At 38.0% G+C, this 15,283-nt stretch overlaps 1 protein-coding gene across 1 annotated transcript; it reads right to left on the bottom strand.

The window, feature by feature from the left end:
• Window positions 1–4,516: 4,516 nt before the first annotated feature.
• Window positions 4,517–14,685, bottom strand: blk (BLK proto-oncogene, Src family tyrosine kinase). The gene is made up of 14 exons (XM_005460312.4): window positions 14,623–14,685; window positions 13,581–13,667; window positions 13,311–13,407; window positions 13,156–13,186; window positions 12,696–12,789; window positions 12,500–12,598; window positions 12,268–12,371; window positions 12,004–12,153; window positions 11,345–11,497; window positions 11,073–11,252; window positions 9,257–9,333; window positions 8,349–8,499; window positions 6,732–6,863; window positions 4,517–6,606 (listed from the first exon to the last, which is right to left on the bottom strand). The coding sequence occupies exons 3-14, from the start codon at window positions 13,404–13,406 to the stop codon at window positions 6,404–6,406; spliced, it is 1,470 nt and encodes a 489-aa protein (XP_005460369.1). The 5' UTR covers window position 13,407; window positions 13,581–13,667; window positions 14,623–14,685; the 3' UTR covers window positions 4,517–6,403.
• Between the last annotated feature and the right edge of the window lie 598 nt (window positions 14,686–15,283).

Here is a 15,283-nt window from a genome sequence, read left to right as displayed (position 1 = left end):
TGTAAAAGGCCACTTCGGAATCTGGGGACCAAACAAAAGGCACTTTGGGTGAGGTGAGTCATGTGAGAGGTGTGGCTACCTGACTGTAGTTGCAGATGCAGCAGCGATAGAAATTGGTGAATCCAAGAAAGCATTGTAGCTTTTTTCGTGAAGTCAGCATGAGCCATTCTGTGACTGCGGGTCTGTCTTCATCTGACCTCCTGCTAAGATATAGACCACAAATGTGATGAATGGTGAGTGAAACTTGCACTTTTCATCTTTGACACAGAGCCAATTCTCCAGAAGCTGTAGTACGCTGCAGTTGTGAACTTGGTGCTCCTGCAAGGTCTTAGAAAAAAATCACAATGTTGTCAAGATATACGAAGACTTAACAAATCATTTACCAGTGCCTGAAATACTGCAAGAGCATCTGTAAGTCCAAAAGGCATGACCAGGTACTCAAAGAGTCAGAGAGGGGTATTAAAAACCGTTTTCCATTCATCACCCTCTTGGATGAGGACCAAATGCTAGGTATCGCGAAGGTCGAATTTAGTAAAGATTGTGGCTCCATGGAGGGGTTCAAAAGTGGAGCTAATTAGAGTGGATATTAATTTTTTTACTGTGATGTCATTGATCCCGCGATAGTCTACATGGTCTAAGAGTCTTATCGTTTATCACCACAAAGAAAAAAACAGCTCTACTGGGGAAGAGGATGGGCAGAAGAGAACAGGCGGATGATTCCTGCAGGAAATGATTCCTAGCTGTATTTCTCCATCCTGCTCCAGCCATGATAGGTTTGTATAAGCAGCTGGAGAGAGCAGGTCACCAGGAAGAAGGTCGATGGTGCAGTCATGGGGCCTATGCGGGGACAAAGATAGCACTTTGTCTTTGCTGAATACCTCCTGTAGGTCATGATACTGCACAGGTATAATGGAGAGATGACAGGTAAGATTCAGGCAGGCAGTGAGTTTTGAAGGAGCAGTGTCAGAAGAAAACCACACCACAGAAGGAAACTGGAGACACAAAGAGCACAAGATTAAACAGGGAAACACCTGAAGCAAAAAAAACATGGAGGCCGATTTACGGCTACTATTTAGCTGAAAATAGAGATGAAGTGTGCTACTTTATAGAATCTGTCCATCATTGATAAGATGACTGCTTACCATTTGAGGCTGGTAAACCGGTAACAAAATCCACCAAGATGTGGGACCAGGGTCAGCGAGGAACCCTGGTTTTTGTCCTGACACTGCTCCTTCACTCCAACTTGCTGCCTGCCTGAATCTTACCTGTCATCTCGCCATCATACCAGTGGAGTATCATGACCTACAGGAGGTATTCAGCAAAGACAAAGAGCTATCTTTGTCCCCTATGACTGCACCATCGACCTTCTTTCTGGTGACCAGCTCTCTTCAGCCACTTATACAACCTGTCATGGCTGGAGCAGGATGGAGAAATACAGCTAGGAATCGTTGGCTCCAGGAATCATCTGCCCGTCGTCTTCCGCCTGTCCTCTTCCCCAGTAGGAGCTGGTTATTTCTTTCTGGCGATAAAAGATAAGACTCTCAGACCACGTAGACTCATGGCAATGGGAAAATACCCGTAGGTCAGCAGTTTCTGAAATACCTGTCCATATAGCACCAACAACTATGCCACATTCAAAGTCATTTAAATCACCTTTCTTCTCCAACAAAATGAAGAAGAAAGGTGATTTTAATAATTTTGAACCTCAGCAGGTCATCTTTAGAGTGACTAAATTATTTAACTTTGACTCATTAGGTACCAGTTGAACAGATGTACCTAACAAAGTGGCTGGTAAGTGTAAAAGATGCTTTGATTAAGTATTGGTTTAATAATTTTTGGGGAAGACATGAGAAAAGTCTTAACACAACACTTGGGATTACATGAAAATTTAAGGTGATATCTCTACAGCACATAAGACACAACTTAATTAGGAGAAAGAGAAGCAAGCGCGTAACACATGACTTCCTTTAAAAGCGGTGGTGGTGAACGTGTTACTGTAGCACAGACTATCATATGTTTCCACATATATAACTGATAGACACCACGTAGGTCACAAAACAGACTTATCAATGTAACATCAGGGCAGAGAAGCAAATGCTGTTACAGTCCAGACACTTTCGCTATTATTCACATATACGTAAACATGACTGGCACAAATGTGTTGCCTTATGTTTAAACGACTGTTAGTTACAACTGTTTACCAAAGTAGTTGGAATTGAACAATTTGTTTTGTTTATTGTAATAATGTGAAGATATCGCAATGTATGTGGAAACTGCGTCAACCTTTGTGGGCCTGTGCGCTCGTCTGCTGTCATAACGCCCCCAGTTTTTTTACTGGGGAAATAATGTCTGTGTTTGAACCTTTTTTGGCTGGGGTGTCTTGCTTTATAATGTTGCAATCCCTTTAAAGCTTTAGTCTGGTTTCCACCTACTTGTGAGGGAAAATGTCTGGCCCTGGCTCCTTTATGTTCAACAGCTAGTTCCAGGCTTTGTCTTTCTGCCTCTGCGCTGACAGTTGAGTTCTTTTATCAGCTTCTCGTCGTCGTTGCTGCTGTTGTAGTCGGTCATCTTCTTGCTTTGGGTCTGAAAGCAAAATTAATGTGAAAGCAAACAGTGCGCTCCAGAACTGAGAGGCTTTTTGGAGTCAGTTAACAGTTCTTCGAGCAACTGTGTTTGCTGTACATGCAGCGATTTGATGGATTTAACATTTAAAAATGAGCTGGATTTGTGAGAAAACACAAGTCCGAGCATCTTCACCGTTGAGTGATGTTACTTGAATAAGCTCTTCAAATTGAGCTTCTGAATGTTGTAAATGGCATCACAGAGATATGGTATAACATTAGACATATTTGTCTTCCGCATACACAAGAAAATGGCCATTTGTCTCGCTTCTTGACCTCGTGCACAGCAAGTTTTTACAGATTCGTTTCGTGCCGCACACATGAAAAGAGCTGGGCTTCTTTTTCAAAGTATTAGACATTAGTTGTTAAACAGCCCATAAAATTAGGTAATGTTTCAGGAGAGAGATGCAAGTCATTATTTTTTCATACGTTTAACAGAGAACACAAAATAGCTGCTATTGTGAGAGAGCAATTTCAGTGAAATTCATGACTACCTCCGTTCACCTCTTTTCTTATCTGCACTTTCTTATCTATTCTTGTAAAATGTTCTGGAGACATCGTCTGTCACGGTTTCAAGAGCCCTCAGTTCTATTAGAGCGAACACATTTGATTGATGGACTCCATTATTTTAATGACATCAAAGCCCAAGAGAGAGACCAAGAGAAAACATGTTTATGAGGAGCATAATGCCAACTAAACACCACTGAAAACATTATTGGAAGATGAAAGCACATCTCTTTTCATCTGTGGTGATGTGCTTGTTTTTTTTTGGTTTTGTCCCAGAGGGCCGTGCAGGGTTATCGCTATCAAATGCTAATGATGTGTTGCCTTCTGCAGGGATCACTCATTAATCTGTGTGCGAGCCACTGTTTCCCTTCATTATTACTCTAAGCCAGCAGTCATGCACAGGAGGAGGAGCGAGGATGATTTGGCCTTTAAACCTCTACCCCTCGCATCTTGTCATCTTGCGTTAACATGAAGCTCTTTTCAGGGTGATGTTTCTTATCAATCATTCTCCAGTGTGAGATTTTATTAATGGCGGTCCTTTCAGTTCATCGGCTGACAGACTGCTGTGTCTATGTTTGGCTGTGTCTCATAACTTAATACGCTCATCCTCAGTTGATGAGTTTATCTCGAGGTTGAATAGATAATTCATTCACTGTAAAGAGCGAAATTAACATAAAAAAACAGCCTAAATAAATAAATGTGTGACAAAAAAACCCCAAATAAAGCTGGGTAAAGCCATTTAAAAAGAACAAACAGCAGTATATATGTATGTGTGTGTGTGTGTGTGTGTGTGTGTGTGTGTGTGTGTGTGTTGCCGTGCTTAAATGTCTTTCAACACGGCCTTCAGATGCAAAGAAAGCCAATTAGAGCGAAAGAGACTAAATACATACAGATGACTGTGATAGGATCAGTGCGTGACAGAATGGTTAGCTGTGAGGATTTCTGTGTAATTGCTCAGACTGATATGTAATTTATGAAGAATTTGTGAGCACAGCTGTGAACAAGGTGGAGAACATACAGCATTTGTGAGTATATTATATTTTGGCCGTAGGCAGAGCAGCATGTTGCCTTCTTTTTATTTTATGAAAACAGTTTAGGGGAAGTTGGGATAAACTAGCAGTATACAAATAAAGCCTTTTTACTTTAAATGCAACTTAAGACACAGTGTTGACATTTTGTCATTAAGTACTTTGATATACAGTACTAGATTCCTTTGTTTCCAGTGAGTTCACCGGGACTATTCTCAAATACCTCTATGAAAAATTTCCAGAATTTCCAAAGCTATCATGCATTATACTGTAGATACATTCAGAATGCTATACTATGTAACACTGACATCTGCAGGATGATAGGAGTATAAAAAAACTGCAGCACTGTGCCCTGTGGCCTTTCAGTTTTTCACTTCCCACTTTAATTTTTTAAAAATACACATTTATTTGCATTTTCATATTTGATTTGCATTGTCCACAAGGTGAAAAGAGTAATCTAATTACAGAGAATAAATAATCTTTATCATTGATTTCATAGACACTGCTGGTATTAAACAGTATGAACTGAAATTCAACTACTACTAACACATTCATGCTTGCAATCATTAAAAAAAACAACAGAAAAATCCAAAACACTGATACACTGTCGCTGATGCTGACATAGCACCTACCATATCTGATATTAGTATGCATGGAACAGAATTCATGGATAATATGAGAGATTAAAAATGTTGAAACGTCTTTGGGTCTTCTGCGAGGTTAAAGATTAATTTATATTTATAAGGAAAAAGTCCAGTGGTCAGGCATATTAAAAACATTTCTGCTGGATTTACAGGCTATTTTAAAACATATTCAGTTTTATATTACAAATATCAACATAAAATCACCTGCCATATTTTTTGATACAGACATGGCAGACATTTTTAGATATAATGCATGTTTATTCTCGTGTGCTCCTATTGAATAAGATTAATAATAATAATTTATATATTTTAAGAATACTTGAAGTTGTTTTAGTTTTTATTTACTATCACTATTATTTTAAATGAGAGTTTCCCTCTCCCTCACAATTAAGAGGCGCTTGATCAGCAATAACAACAAAAAGTAAATTTCAAACGGATGTATTTCAGGAGGAAAAACGTGAAGACAACTACTAACTTGGTATGTGAGACTGTTCTAGCTTTGTGGCATTTTAGGAATGCTGACGCACACTTCCTATTTCCTGTCCATTCAGGAAATGGCAGGGTTTCACCCCTTGCCTAACACAGCCATTCCAGTCTCTTATCGTTAACTGTCTGTGCTCCCCCTGGGAAGGTTCAGTTGAAGACTGCTGTAATTTAGTATTTAGCTGCTTTTAAAGGCTTCCTGTGGGTTGCTGTTCAAAATGGGGGGCATGTTCGGGTCAGTCACCCCTTTCATCATTTTCACATGATCGAAACTAGAGTTAGTAACTCAGTCTTCACATTGCTGACATTTGTTTTCACGTGGGAGGTGATGTACTTTAAAGTTGTTTTTATTTTTATTTCATCCAGAGTGCTAGCTTTACTTTCACACTTAAGATGTCAAACTTCTTTTTAAAGAAAAAGCGCTGCTATTTCCTCTTATGATCGGTGAATTGAGACACATCCTCGTTGTCTCAAACACCAAACTGTAAAAAGTAGTAGTCACCACTAAAGCCCTACATGAGAAATGCTTTTACAGCATTGTAATTTCAAATTTTGGATTTAAATACAAGAAATACCAGAGTTCTTCATTTTTATTTACAAAGGACATAAATGCAAGAATAACTTCTCTTTGCTAAGCACTTTAAAAAAAATCTGCTGAATTACTTAATTTGTTTTTTAAAAAAAGAAAAAAAGTGCAAAGTATTGTGCATGTAATCTCAGGGTTCTAGTTTCTGTACCATGCAAATGTTTAATCTGCAACTTTACCTGTGCTGACTTCTCTGGGTCCAGATGTTGCTTTACAACATGAGTGAACTGTATTTGTATATCCATAGTCCTATTACGCATCATACATCAGTTCTAAGAATGCAACCTTATACTCCATCAAGAAAAGGCGCTGACATGAAGCCGCGTTGCATATCTGACTGATATCCGCTACAGACAGAAGAAGCCATGAATATCTTTAACATTCACTTAGAAGGCAGGTGAGAAAAACGTATCCATCACTCTATTTTTAAAAAAAAAGTATCATCAGAAAGATATGTGGTCCTTTATCCATTCAAGTCATGGTTTTTTAAGAGATTTCATTGTCCACAACGAAAAACGTTTTCTTTTTCTGTCATCACGGCTGCATCTCATATTGTCCTTCCGTGGCAATAAAAAAGTCGTTGAGAGTGTTCTGAAGATATTCAAAAGTCGGTCGGTCATCAGGCTTCTGCTTCCAGCACACCATCATGATATCATACAGTTCCTCTGGACAGCCGTCTGGACATGGCATCCTGTATGACCTGTCTAGACTCCTGATCACCTCTGGGTTCGTCATACCTGATGAAGAGAGAGAAAAAAAGCATACACTTTGACAGATATTTTGTAACTTTTTTTTCATAAAATAGCAAAGCAATATTTGAGCTGTTTTCTGTAAATATGAAGTTATTTCACACAACCCATACCTGGGTATGGTATTCTTCCGTAGGTGACTATTTCTGTCAGGAGGATCCCAAAGGACCAGACGTCCGATTTGATGCTGAACGTCCCAAAGTTGATGGCCTCTGGAGCCGTCCATTTAATGGGAAACTTAGCACCTGGTTATTAGACGAAGGTAAAAGAAAAAAAATGGAAGGAAGTTGTGTTACTTGTTGTTCACTGTGAAGGATATGTAGGTGTGTGCGCATTTGTATATGTTTATTTTCCTTTTAATGTGGGATGATTAATGGGCAGGAAATACTCTGAAATAATGAGAAAGCTTTCCATTAGAGAATTTAAAGATCATTCTATCGCTCTGATAAATCTGTGGGTTCTATTTTCTTGTTTTTTACAAGGTTTTGAATCACCGTGACAAATTTTTACGTTTTGAATTCACCGAGTTAGACAAAATTTAAATACAATTTCAAATATATATTGATATTAGAATATAAACTTGTATACATCTGGTTGAAAATTATGGGTGTTGTACTCACACTTTTATGACATACTTTAAAAACACAATATGCTGTTTTAAAATGAATTGAAGCAATCGCTCTTTACTGATTTTGGTAGGCGAGGAGAGTGAGTTTCTGCTACCAGAGGAAATTACCTTCAGCTCGAAAAAGAATTACGGCAGCTGCGCTTACATGTGAAGTGGTGTTGAATGCTATATGTGCCTTTTTCAATCAAAGTTAAGCTCAGATGATTAAATGAAATCAAATTTTTTCTATTTTACACATTCGCCCTCACACGTGCATACACCAAGCAGTATATTGCTCCTGACGAGCATCAACAAGAGTGCTTTGAAACAATTTCAAAAATCTTCCTTTATAATGAACGATGCATCGTGCTGCACACTCCTGTGTGTACCACCGCAGTCATAGTCACAAACCCATAACCCAGTTCAAACATGGTTTTACTCCTTTGCTTTTTTTGAAACAAAAGCAAATATAACAAAATCTCAGCAACTATAAGCTACGGAAACCTGCCCACCAAAAATCAACACATACCAATTCATTGCAATAGAGCATACATGCCGCTGCAAATCCAGAACTTGCCCGACACAATGAAACGAATGCTACAATATTAATGCACAAGTGCAGGCTAGAAGGAGAACGCAATAGAAATAAGTAATGTAAAATTACCAATTTTAAGTGATGGTTTCTTAATCTGTGAAACAAATCAAGTTAATAAAAAAAAATCAGGATCAGAAACAAAAAAAGGTCAAAATTTCTGTGTAGAAATTAAAAAAAAAGGAAAAGTTTCCACTACTTAATATGATTTAATTATCTGTTAATTAATGAGCACTTTGGTTTAAAGTTAGGAATTGAATTCTATATTCTGCTATATTAATTAAAGGCCCTCTTGAGACATTTATCAGACACTATTAATTGCCGTCCTTAATGTCGAAAACTACAGAAAAATGCATTATATAAAAACAACCTATATTCCTAATAGCAGAAGGAAAACTTGGGTCATAAATTTCTAAAGGAGATGGAAATGTGTCTGGAGACGAGACGTCAGCGTTTGTTTGTGACGCGAGTGTTTCTAAAATCCTGTTTGTGGCACCAGGGGCGCATTTGCGTCAAAACTCCTTACTGTACCTTCTTGAGCCGTGTATTCTGACTCGATGATTCTGGCCAGGCCAAAGTCTGCTATCTTGCAATGCAGCGTCTCGTTGACCAGTATGTTAGCTGCGCGCAGATCACGGTGGATGTAGTTCTTCTTCTCAATGTACGCCATGCCTTCAGCTATCTGGTATAACCAAAGAAACAGCAGATTTGTTAGATCAAATGTCAATTCAAGAAATGTTGGTTTTCCATCGTAAAAACACACAAGACAACAGCACATCAGTTTTATAGGAATCTGAATGTCTTATAAAAGCCGAGCACATGCAAAGAGGCCTCTAAAGCGAATTGTATGTGTTAATAGTTATGTTCACATTGTAAAAAATGAGAGTAGAGTGGGTTTAACAGGATGTGCCAACTCTCAGGAAGTCAAAAGTTTTTTTGGAGGGCCAAAAGAGTTCTGGGGGAGCTCACTGTGGATGGAAAAATAGCATGATTTCCTGTCCGGATGTTAATAATTGACGTAGGGTGAGGCTTTCAAATCAGACAAGCAAAAGCACCACCACAGAAACCACATAGCATCTGCTGACAGTTTCCGTGTGTGTGATGCCAAAGCGCATAGTATACGGCACTTTCAAAATGTTACTGTAGAGCAGCAAGGATGTAAAAATAGACATTGAGGTCAGCCAGATGGCTAGTGTATTTGTTTTTTAACAAAGCATACATTCATCTTTTAATTAAAGATTAAAGTCACGCTGACTATCACAGTCAGAAGCAGCAAAAGAGACACAAATGAAAGAATTATGGAAACACTCAGAGCAAAAAGAAATGTTTTGGCATTTATGAGATTATGGTATCAGTGACTGTTATCACTGAAAATGTCACATACACACGATAGTTAACTGAAATCATGTAACTGAATTTCTTTATTAAAAGTTTCCTACCTGTGCTGACATGTCGATCAGCTTATTTAGCTTTAGCTTTTTCCCTTCGTCTGTTTTTAGAAAGTCTAGAAGACATCCTGCAAATAAAAAAAGAGAAGCACATATTATCTGAAACTACTGTGGTTTAATTGAAACTTCTACCTACATATCTCATAACAGAAAAGCTCTGTGATGTCCCAGTTGTTGTTGGGGGCTTTTGGATTGGTGCACATTTTTAAAAAATGAGGATACGACTGATTGTTTAATTATCTAGCCGTTAGCCATAATAAGAGCCGTCTGTTCAGTCTAAAGTGAGTCAACAAACACCAGTCCAATCAAAACCCAAACCAAAGATTTTAATATTCACTTCCTGGTGAAGTCAGTAGTTATAATATTTAAATTAGCTTGCCTTTACTACAGAATCTCATTTAGCACACCAATGCACCGAACATTAAGGCCTTAAGCAATAACCATATAATCAAACAGTTGCAAAAAAACAATATTAAAAGAGTCACAAATATTGTTGTTAATGTGTTCAGATATAATACATTATATTCCTCAACTTTGGGATGAATATAGAAAAGAAAAAGTATAACATATCTCATGTCATCTTATGTTATCTTAATGTCCACGTGTTTATGTTTTTATATATAACAACTCTGTGATCGGCCCCGGCGCAGATATCTTTTACGCCCTTACCACCTTGTTGTTACCATAGCGGCTATGACTGTGAACTTCTCTATAACATTTGCCAAAAAACGGTTGCGTAGTTGACGTCAACAGGTTTGCACACATTTCCACAAATGATAAAAGCCAAGTCAGGAAGTACAAGTATTATATTTCACAGCATGTTTCCCACCAGCGATACGCTTCAGAAAAGAAACCAACTTTTAATCAGCGGCAATTGGGTAAATATTTGCAACTAAAATTCAGTTCATAAGTTAAATGCTTTCTGCATGATTAAAGTTAGGCCTTGGGTGACAAACATCTGTAACTTGTGCTATGGTTTATTTTAACACTGATCTCGACTGGGCGCCTCCCTCCATCCAGGCGCTGTGGTGCTGTGGTACACCACCAGCTGCATCGTCAGAAGTTTTGCATTTTTGCTAAATTTTGTATTTTATCAACACTCTTTTGTGTTACTACTAAGTGGGAAATATTGGGTATTACTGTATTATTGGATGATATAAGTTAGTTGCCAATTTATCAGCACTGGAATTTGTAATGACGACTGAAAATTTAAAATGTAAAGAAGAGACCGGAGAAACACCCTTCAGCAGAGAGCACTCTGCAACTTCCCTGTTGACAAAAAACAACAATAAGCTGATCCAATCAGAGTGCAGAGTGTAAATGATTAAATAAATAACAAATGTTACGCAAATCTGTTTGTATTTCATGTCTCTGGAAGAAAAACAATATTGGCTGATATGTCGTAATATCAGATTTTCGAATCGCCAAATGTCAATGTTGGTATCAGTCTTAAAAATCCTATAATTGACTGGCCTCTAGAATTAAGACTAACCAAAAAAGCACCCTTTGCCCACAGTTTCAAACTGCTTCCAAAAAGTTTTTATGTTATGCTTATTGGAAACGCTTGTGTTGTTCGGACAATCAAGACAGCTGTTAATGCCACTGCGACCTCGCTGAAAAACGTATTATGATATTATGTTCTTTAATATTTTCAAGTAAAAAATGTTTTAATAAATCATGAAAATCAGCACCAGATTACTTCTGTTTTAATTTATTGGTGAAAGGCCAATTTGTACTACATTATATATATATTATAGTTAATATTTAATTATCAGCAACTCTTAAAACTCTTCTTTGTTTCACTTACCATTGATCATAAATTCGGTGACAATAAGAATGGGCTCTTTAGTGACCACAGCATGAAGTCGTACCAGTCGGTCATGCTTCAACTGCTTCATCAGGTTGGCCTCCTGAAGGAAGGCCTCAGGCGCCATTGTCCCCTCCTTTAAGGTCTTAATAGCAACCTTCTGGGTGTTCTTGTAGTAACCTGCCAAATAATTCAAACAGAATGCTTTATTGACTTTGCCATCTTGGTTTATTAGGTGTCTCCAAACAGTTTGATCGGTGGCTTTCCCTTACCCATCCACACTTCCCCAAACTGTCCGGCCCCCAATTTCTTCACCATTTTCACTGTCTCTCGAGGAATCTCCCATTCATCATGGGCCCATGGCTGCTGAGGGGCCATAGGCTTACAGGGAGCATACAGTCGCTGACATAACCCATCTGCCGTGTCTGCACCCAAATACGATACATTCAGATATAACAAACAATATTTTTTTCCATCTTTCTTTGCACGAGTGATAAATTTAGTTACAGAAACCATACATCTCATCTTTCATTAGATAATTCTAAAAGCATGTTTGTTCGTGCTCACATGCATTTCTTTTTCATAAGTTGATCTTTGAGACAACCTTTCTCAAGATCTGGCCTGCTTATCTTGTGGTTTAGTCGCAGGAGTGGAAAGACTATCACTCCTCTCACTCAGGAAATGCACAACACATCACAAGGGTCGAACTTCCCCCTTTAATTCAAAGTCACTGCAGATGTTTTATAATTCAAAGCAGCAAGCTTAACCTGAGTCCAAATCAATGCAAGATGCAGGATTTACAATTATAAATGCTGAATTGGAAACACAGAAACAGAAAATCCTGTGCATAGATATGGTTTCTTAAATTATACATCTCTGAAAATACAAACTTTTTGAGGGTGGAGATGTTGTATTTGTAGTTGTTACTTACGGGTATAGTATTGAACCAATTCCTGTAGGGTCGAGAACGTGTTGGAAGGGGAGATGTAGTAGCCACCTTTGTCCAGACAACGGATTTTGTAATGTTTTACTACATCTCCTCTTTCCCCTTCATAATCTCTGACTGACAGCGAGAATGACCCTGAGAGGGGAAAAAGGGACATTTGGGTTTATTGACCACACTGAAAATGAATACAGGTAGCTGCTAAAAATGTGATTTGTGGCATGATCACGGAAAGATACTGATGGTGGTCACCTTTACAGGTCTCACTCTCTCGAATTAGAAAGGCCCCTGGTTTATTTCCGGGTGCTAAAAGTAGCCTCTCGGTTTCTCTTCTGCCCAAATCCTTGAAAAACCATCTGCAAGAGAGAGCACCACAAAACCATAGAAGTCACTCTTCCTGAATATAATAATACAAAGCATTACAACAACATTAATCAATCAATAGATGCGTGCTACATTTCATTCCATAATATTTCAAGCTTACTTTTCCACTTCCAGTGTATCTGCTCTGGCTACATAATTCGATGGTATCAAGCCTTCTTGTCCAGTCGTCAGCAGTCGGGCCAGCCACCATTCTCCGGTTCTGTACATCAGACAAACACGTCGCATTCATTTTATTTCTCTGTGCGCTTTCTTTATTGTCACTTTCACAACTGTGGGAACCATAGAATGAGACTTACTCTTGCAATACTTTAAGTTTGTCTCCCTTTCTGAAAGGCAGATCACTGTCGTTGGTCGCTTTGAAGTCGTGTTGTGCAATAAATATAGTGTCATCTAAAGGGAAGAAGAGCACAGAGTTTCTTTAAAAGTGTATTTTTAATCTGCTTTTTACTCTTAGACGTTTTATTTTGACATGATCCTGTGTTCTAACATGCGCAATTTGTGGTGATATTGTTTTCCTTCTCCGAGCAACCGCTGTGTTATTTTACATCTGTGACATTAACATTACTTTCATGTATTTGCAATCTCATCTAATCCCCAGAAGAGAACAGAGGAAATTCAACCGAGATTTCGATCGCAAAACTGTAGCTCTTATTACTGCCACTAATGTCTCTTAACGCAGCAGCAGTTGGGTCCATGAATGCAGGCCTGTTACTTTCTACTATGATGTTTGATTTATGCAAGGAGGTTTGTGATTACCATTATTTGTATAGGCGTTTCCACTTCGTCCCTTGAAAGAATGGAGAGAAAAAAAGAAGACGTTGATTATGTCCAGTTTGTCAAGTAAACCTTTTGAGGTAATTAGAGTAAAATTTGTTTCACATCTGAGTAAATCTTTTTAGTGTTTTACTTACTATATGGTTTGATGACGGGGAGGCGTGTGATTTGTGTTTTCCTTTGTAGAATCCTTCTTCTTTTACTTGTTTCTCGCCACTGCAAGTGCAGCCCATCCTGCATGTTTCGTGGAAATCTCTTTTAGCTATGTTACATGATGCTAACATTTACTAAAATAACATATCTAATTACAGAATGCACTGTTTAGTGTGGTATCAGTAAACAATGATTCAACAAGTTTATGGAAAGACACTCACATAGCTACAATGTGCTCAATACTTTGCTTTTACCTGATCAAACAGATGAGCTTTCCTGCTGCTGTTTTTAGTCTCCACTCCTCCCACTGCAGGGCCTGCTCTTTGACTTCATGCCCGGTGCTGGAAAACGACATCTAATGACTCAAAATTGCTAAAAATGTATTTAGTGAGCATCTCTTTAGATGTATTGCTTGGTAACAGGTGACCCAAAAAAATAATAAAATTGAAACAAGAAAACAAAAAACAAAAACTGGCTCTCAAAAGAGGAAGTGAAAATGTGTTTACAGCTCTTTACCATTGCATTAGCATGTACAGTTTATGATGGGGCTTCATTGTCAAGTTTCAGTTAAAAATAGAGGAAAAGAAAACGGCTAAAAATAGCTAAAAACACACTGGTGTAGAAATGATACCAAACCAAGCGATGGTGTTAAAAAAGAACTGCTGTTTGTCTGAAGCAAGTTTTATGAGGTGTTAATGTTAAAACTTAAAAGTGTTTTTTAGATCACAAAGTCAAATATAGTTGATGTAATGTGTATTACAAAAGCTAAAGATAATGACTGCACATGCAAATATACAACACTGATAAAATAATGATGTAGCAGAGTAGTGTAGAGTGTTGTGTATGCTTTAGACTGTATGTGTAAGTACCGTATTATCAATATCGATGGTTTAATTACGTCTTAAAATGGAAAATTACCCCTAAAACAGCAAGAGCAGTGCTTTAATATTCAGTGGTGTGTAATAACAATATGTCATGAAATGCATGCCTGTAGGGAGGCTTTACACAAACCGCTGACTTATGGATTTCACGCGGAAAAAAGTGATAATTGAAATGAAAATTCATAATAATAATTAGCCTTGATACTTTTGCCAATTATTTATCGCACATATTTGATCATCCACGTTACGCGTTATGTTTTGTTTAATTTTTGATGTGTTTTACCAACATTGTACACCATTATTTAAATAAAATATTACTTACACTATTATGTTCACCATTACCTTACAATATCTAGAAATTCTCAATGCCTGTCACTGCTCTATAATGTAATATATTCATTCAGCAGATAAATACCTTTAGCTTGTCTTTGGCTCGTGTCTTCAGAAGTACTCCAGATGCAAAATGTCTTCAATTTCCTCATTGAAAACTGAGTGCTTGTCAGTGTGTCACTCTCACTCACTCATTTTGGTTTGGAAAGTTTCTCTCTCTCTTTTGCTCTGCTCTAATTTCTCTCTCTCTCTCTTGCTCTCGCTCTCTCTCTCTCTAACAGTGAAGACCAGGACCTCCCCTTTGGGGTTACATTCAGTTTACTGGAAACAGACAGCAGTTTGCTCTTTTGTCTGGTCTCTTACATTTCTCCCTTGATTCTCAGGCAGATGATCTACCTACAGAGTGCAAAAATAATCTTCTGATTAAATTTCACTTGCAGTAGTTACCCCGCCCCAGTCCTGCAATTAGTCAGTGAACACAACTGATAACTGTATGTCATCTTTAAGTATTAAAACTCACAAATGTATGGTCCTCAAAGTTATTGGTCAAGAAGGACTTTAGGTTAGCTATCAGTAGAGCTTGTTTTACTTCAGAATGTGTAGATGCGGTCAATGATTTGCAAAAATTGTGCCTGTGATCTTTTTTTAAAAAATGCAAATGACCTTTGGTATCAAATCGACAATGCAATGGAAAAAAAGAAGTGTCTGCACTGTGTTGTATTGTGTGTCTGGGTGATTGGTGTTAA

This window comes from Oreochromis niloticus, linkage group LG15 (assembly GCF_001858045.2).
Source record: "Oreochromis niloticus isolate F11D_XX linkage group LG15, O_niloticus_UMD_NMBU, whole genome shotgun sequence".
Lineage (NCBI taxonomy): Eukaryota > Metazoa > Chordata > Actinopteri > Cichliformes > Cichlidae > Oreochromis > Oreochromis niloticus.
The sequence above is the reverse complement of the archived record's forward strand: the minus strand, read 5'-3'. Positions and strand labels throughout refer to the sequence as shown.

Coding starts and splice junctions, on each gene's coding strand:
- blk (XM_005460312.4), bottom strand. CDS start 13,406: ATGGGCTGCACTTGCAGTGGCGAGAAACAAGTAAAAGAAGAAGGATTC. Junction 13,187..13,310: donor CCCCGTCATCAAACCATATA/GTAAGTAAAACA, acceptor CATTCTTTCAAG/GGACGAAGTGGAAACGCCTA. Junction 11,498..12,003: donor ATTGGTTCAATACTATACCC/GTAAGTAACAAC, acceptor ATTTGGGTGCAG/ACACGGCAGATGGGTTATGT.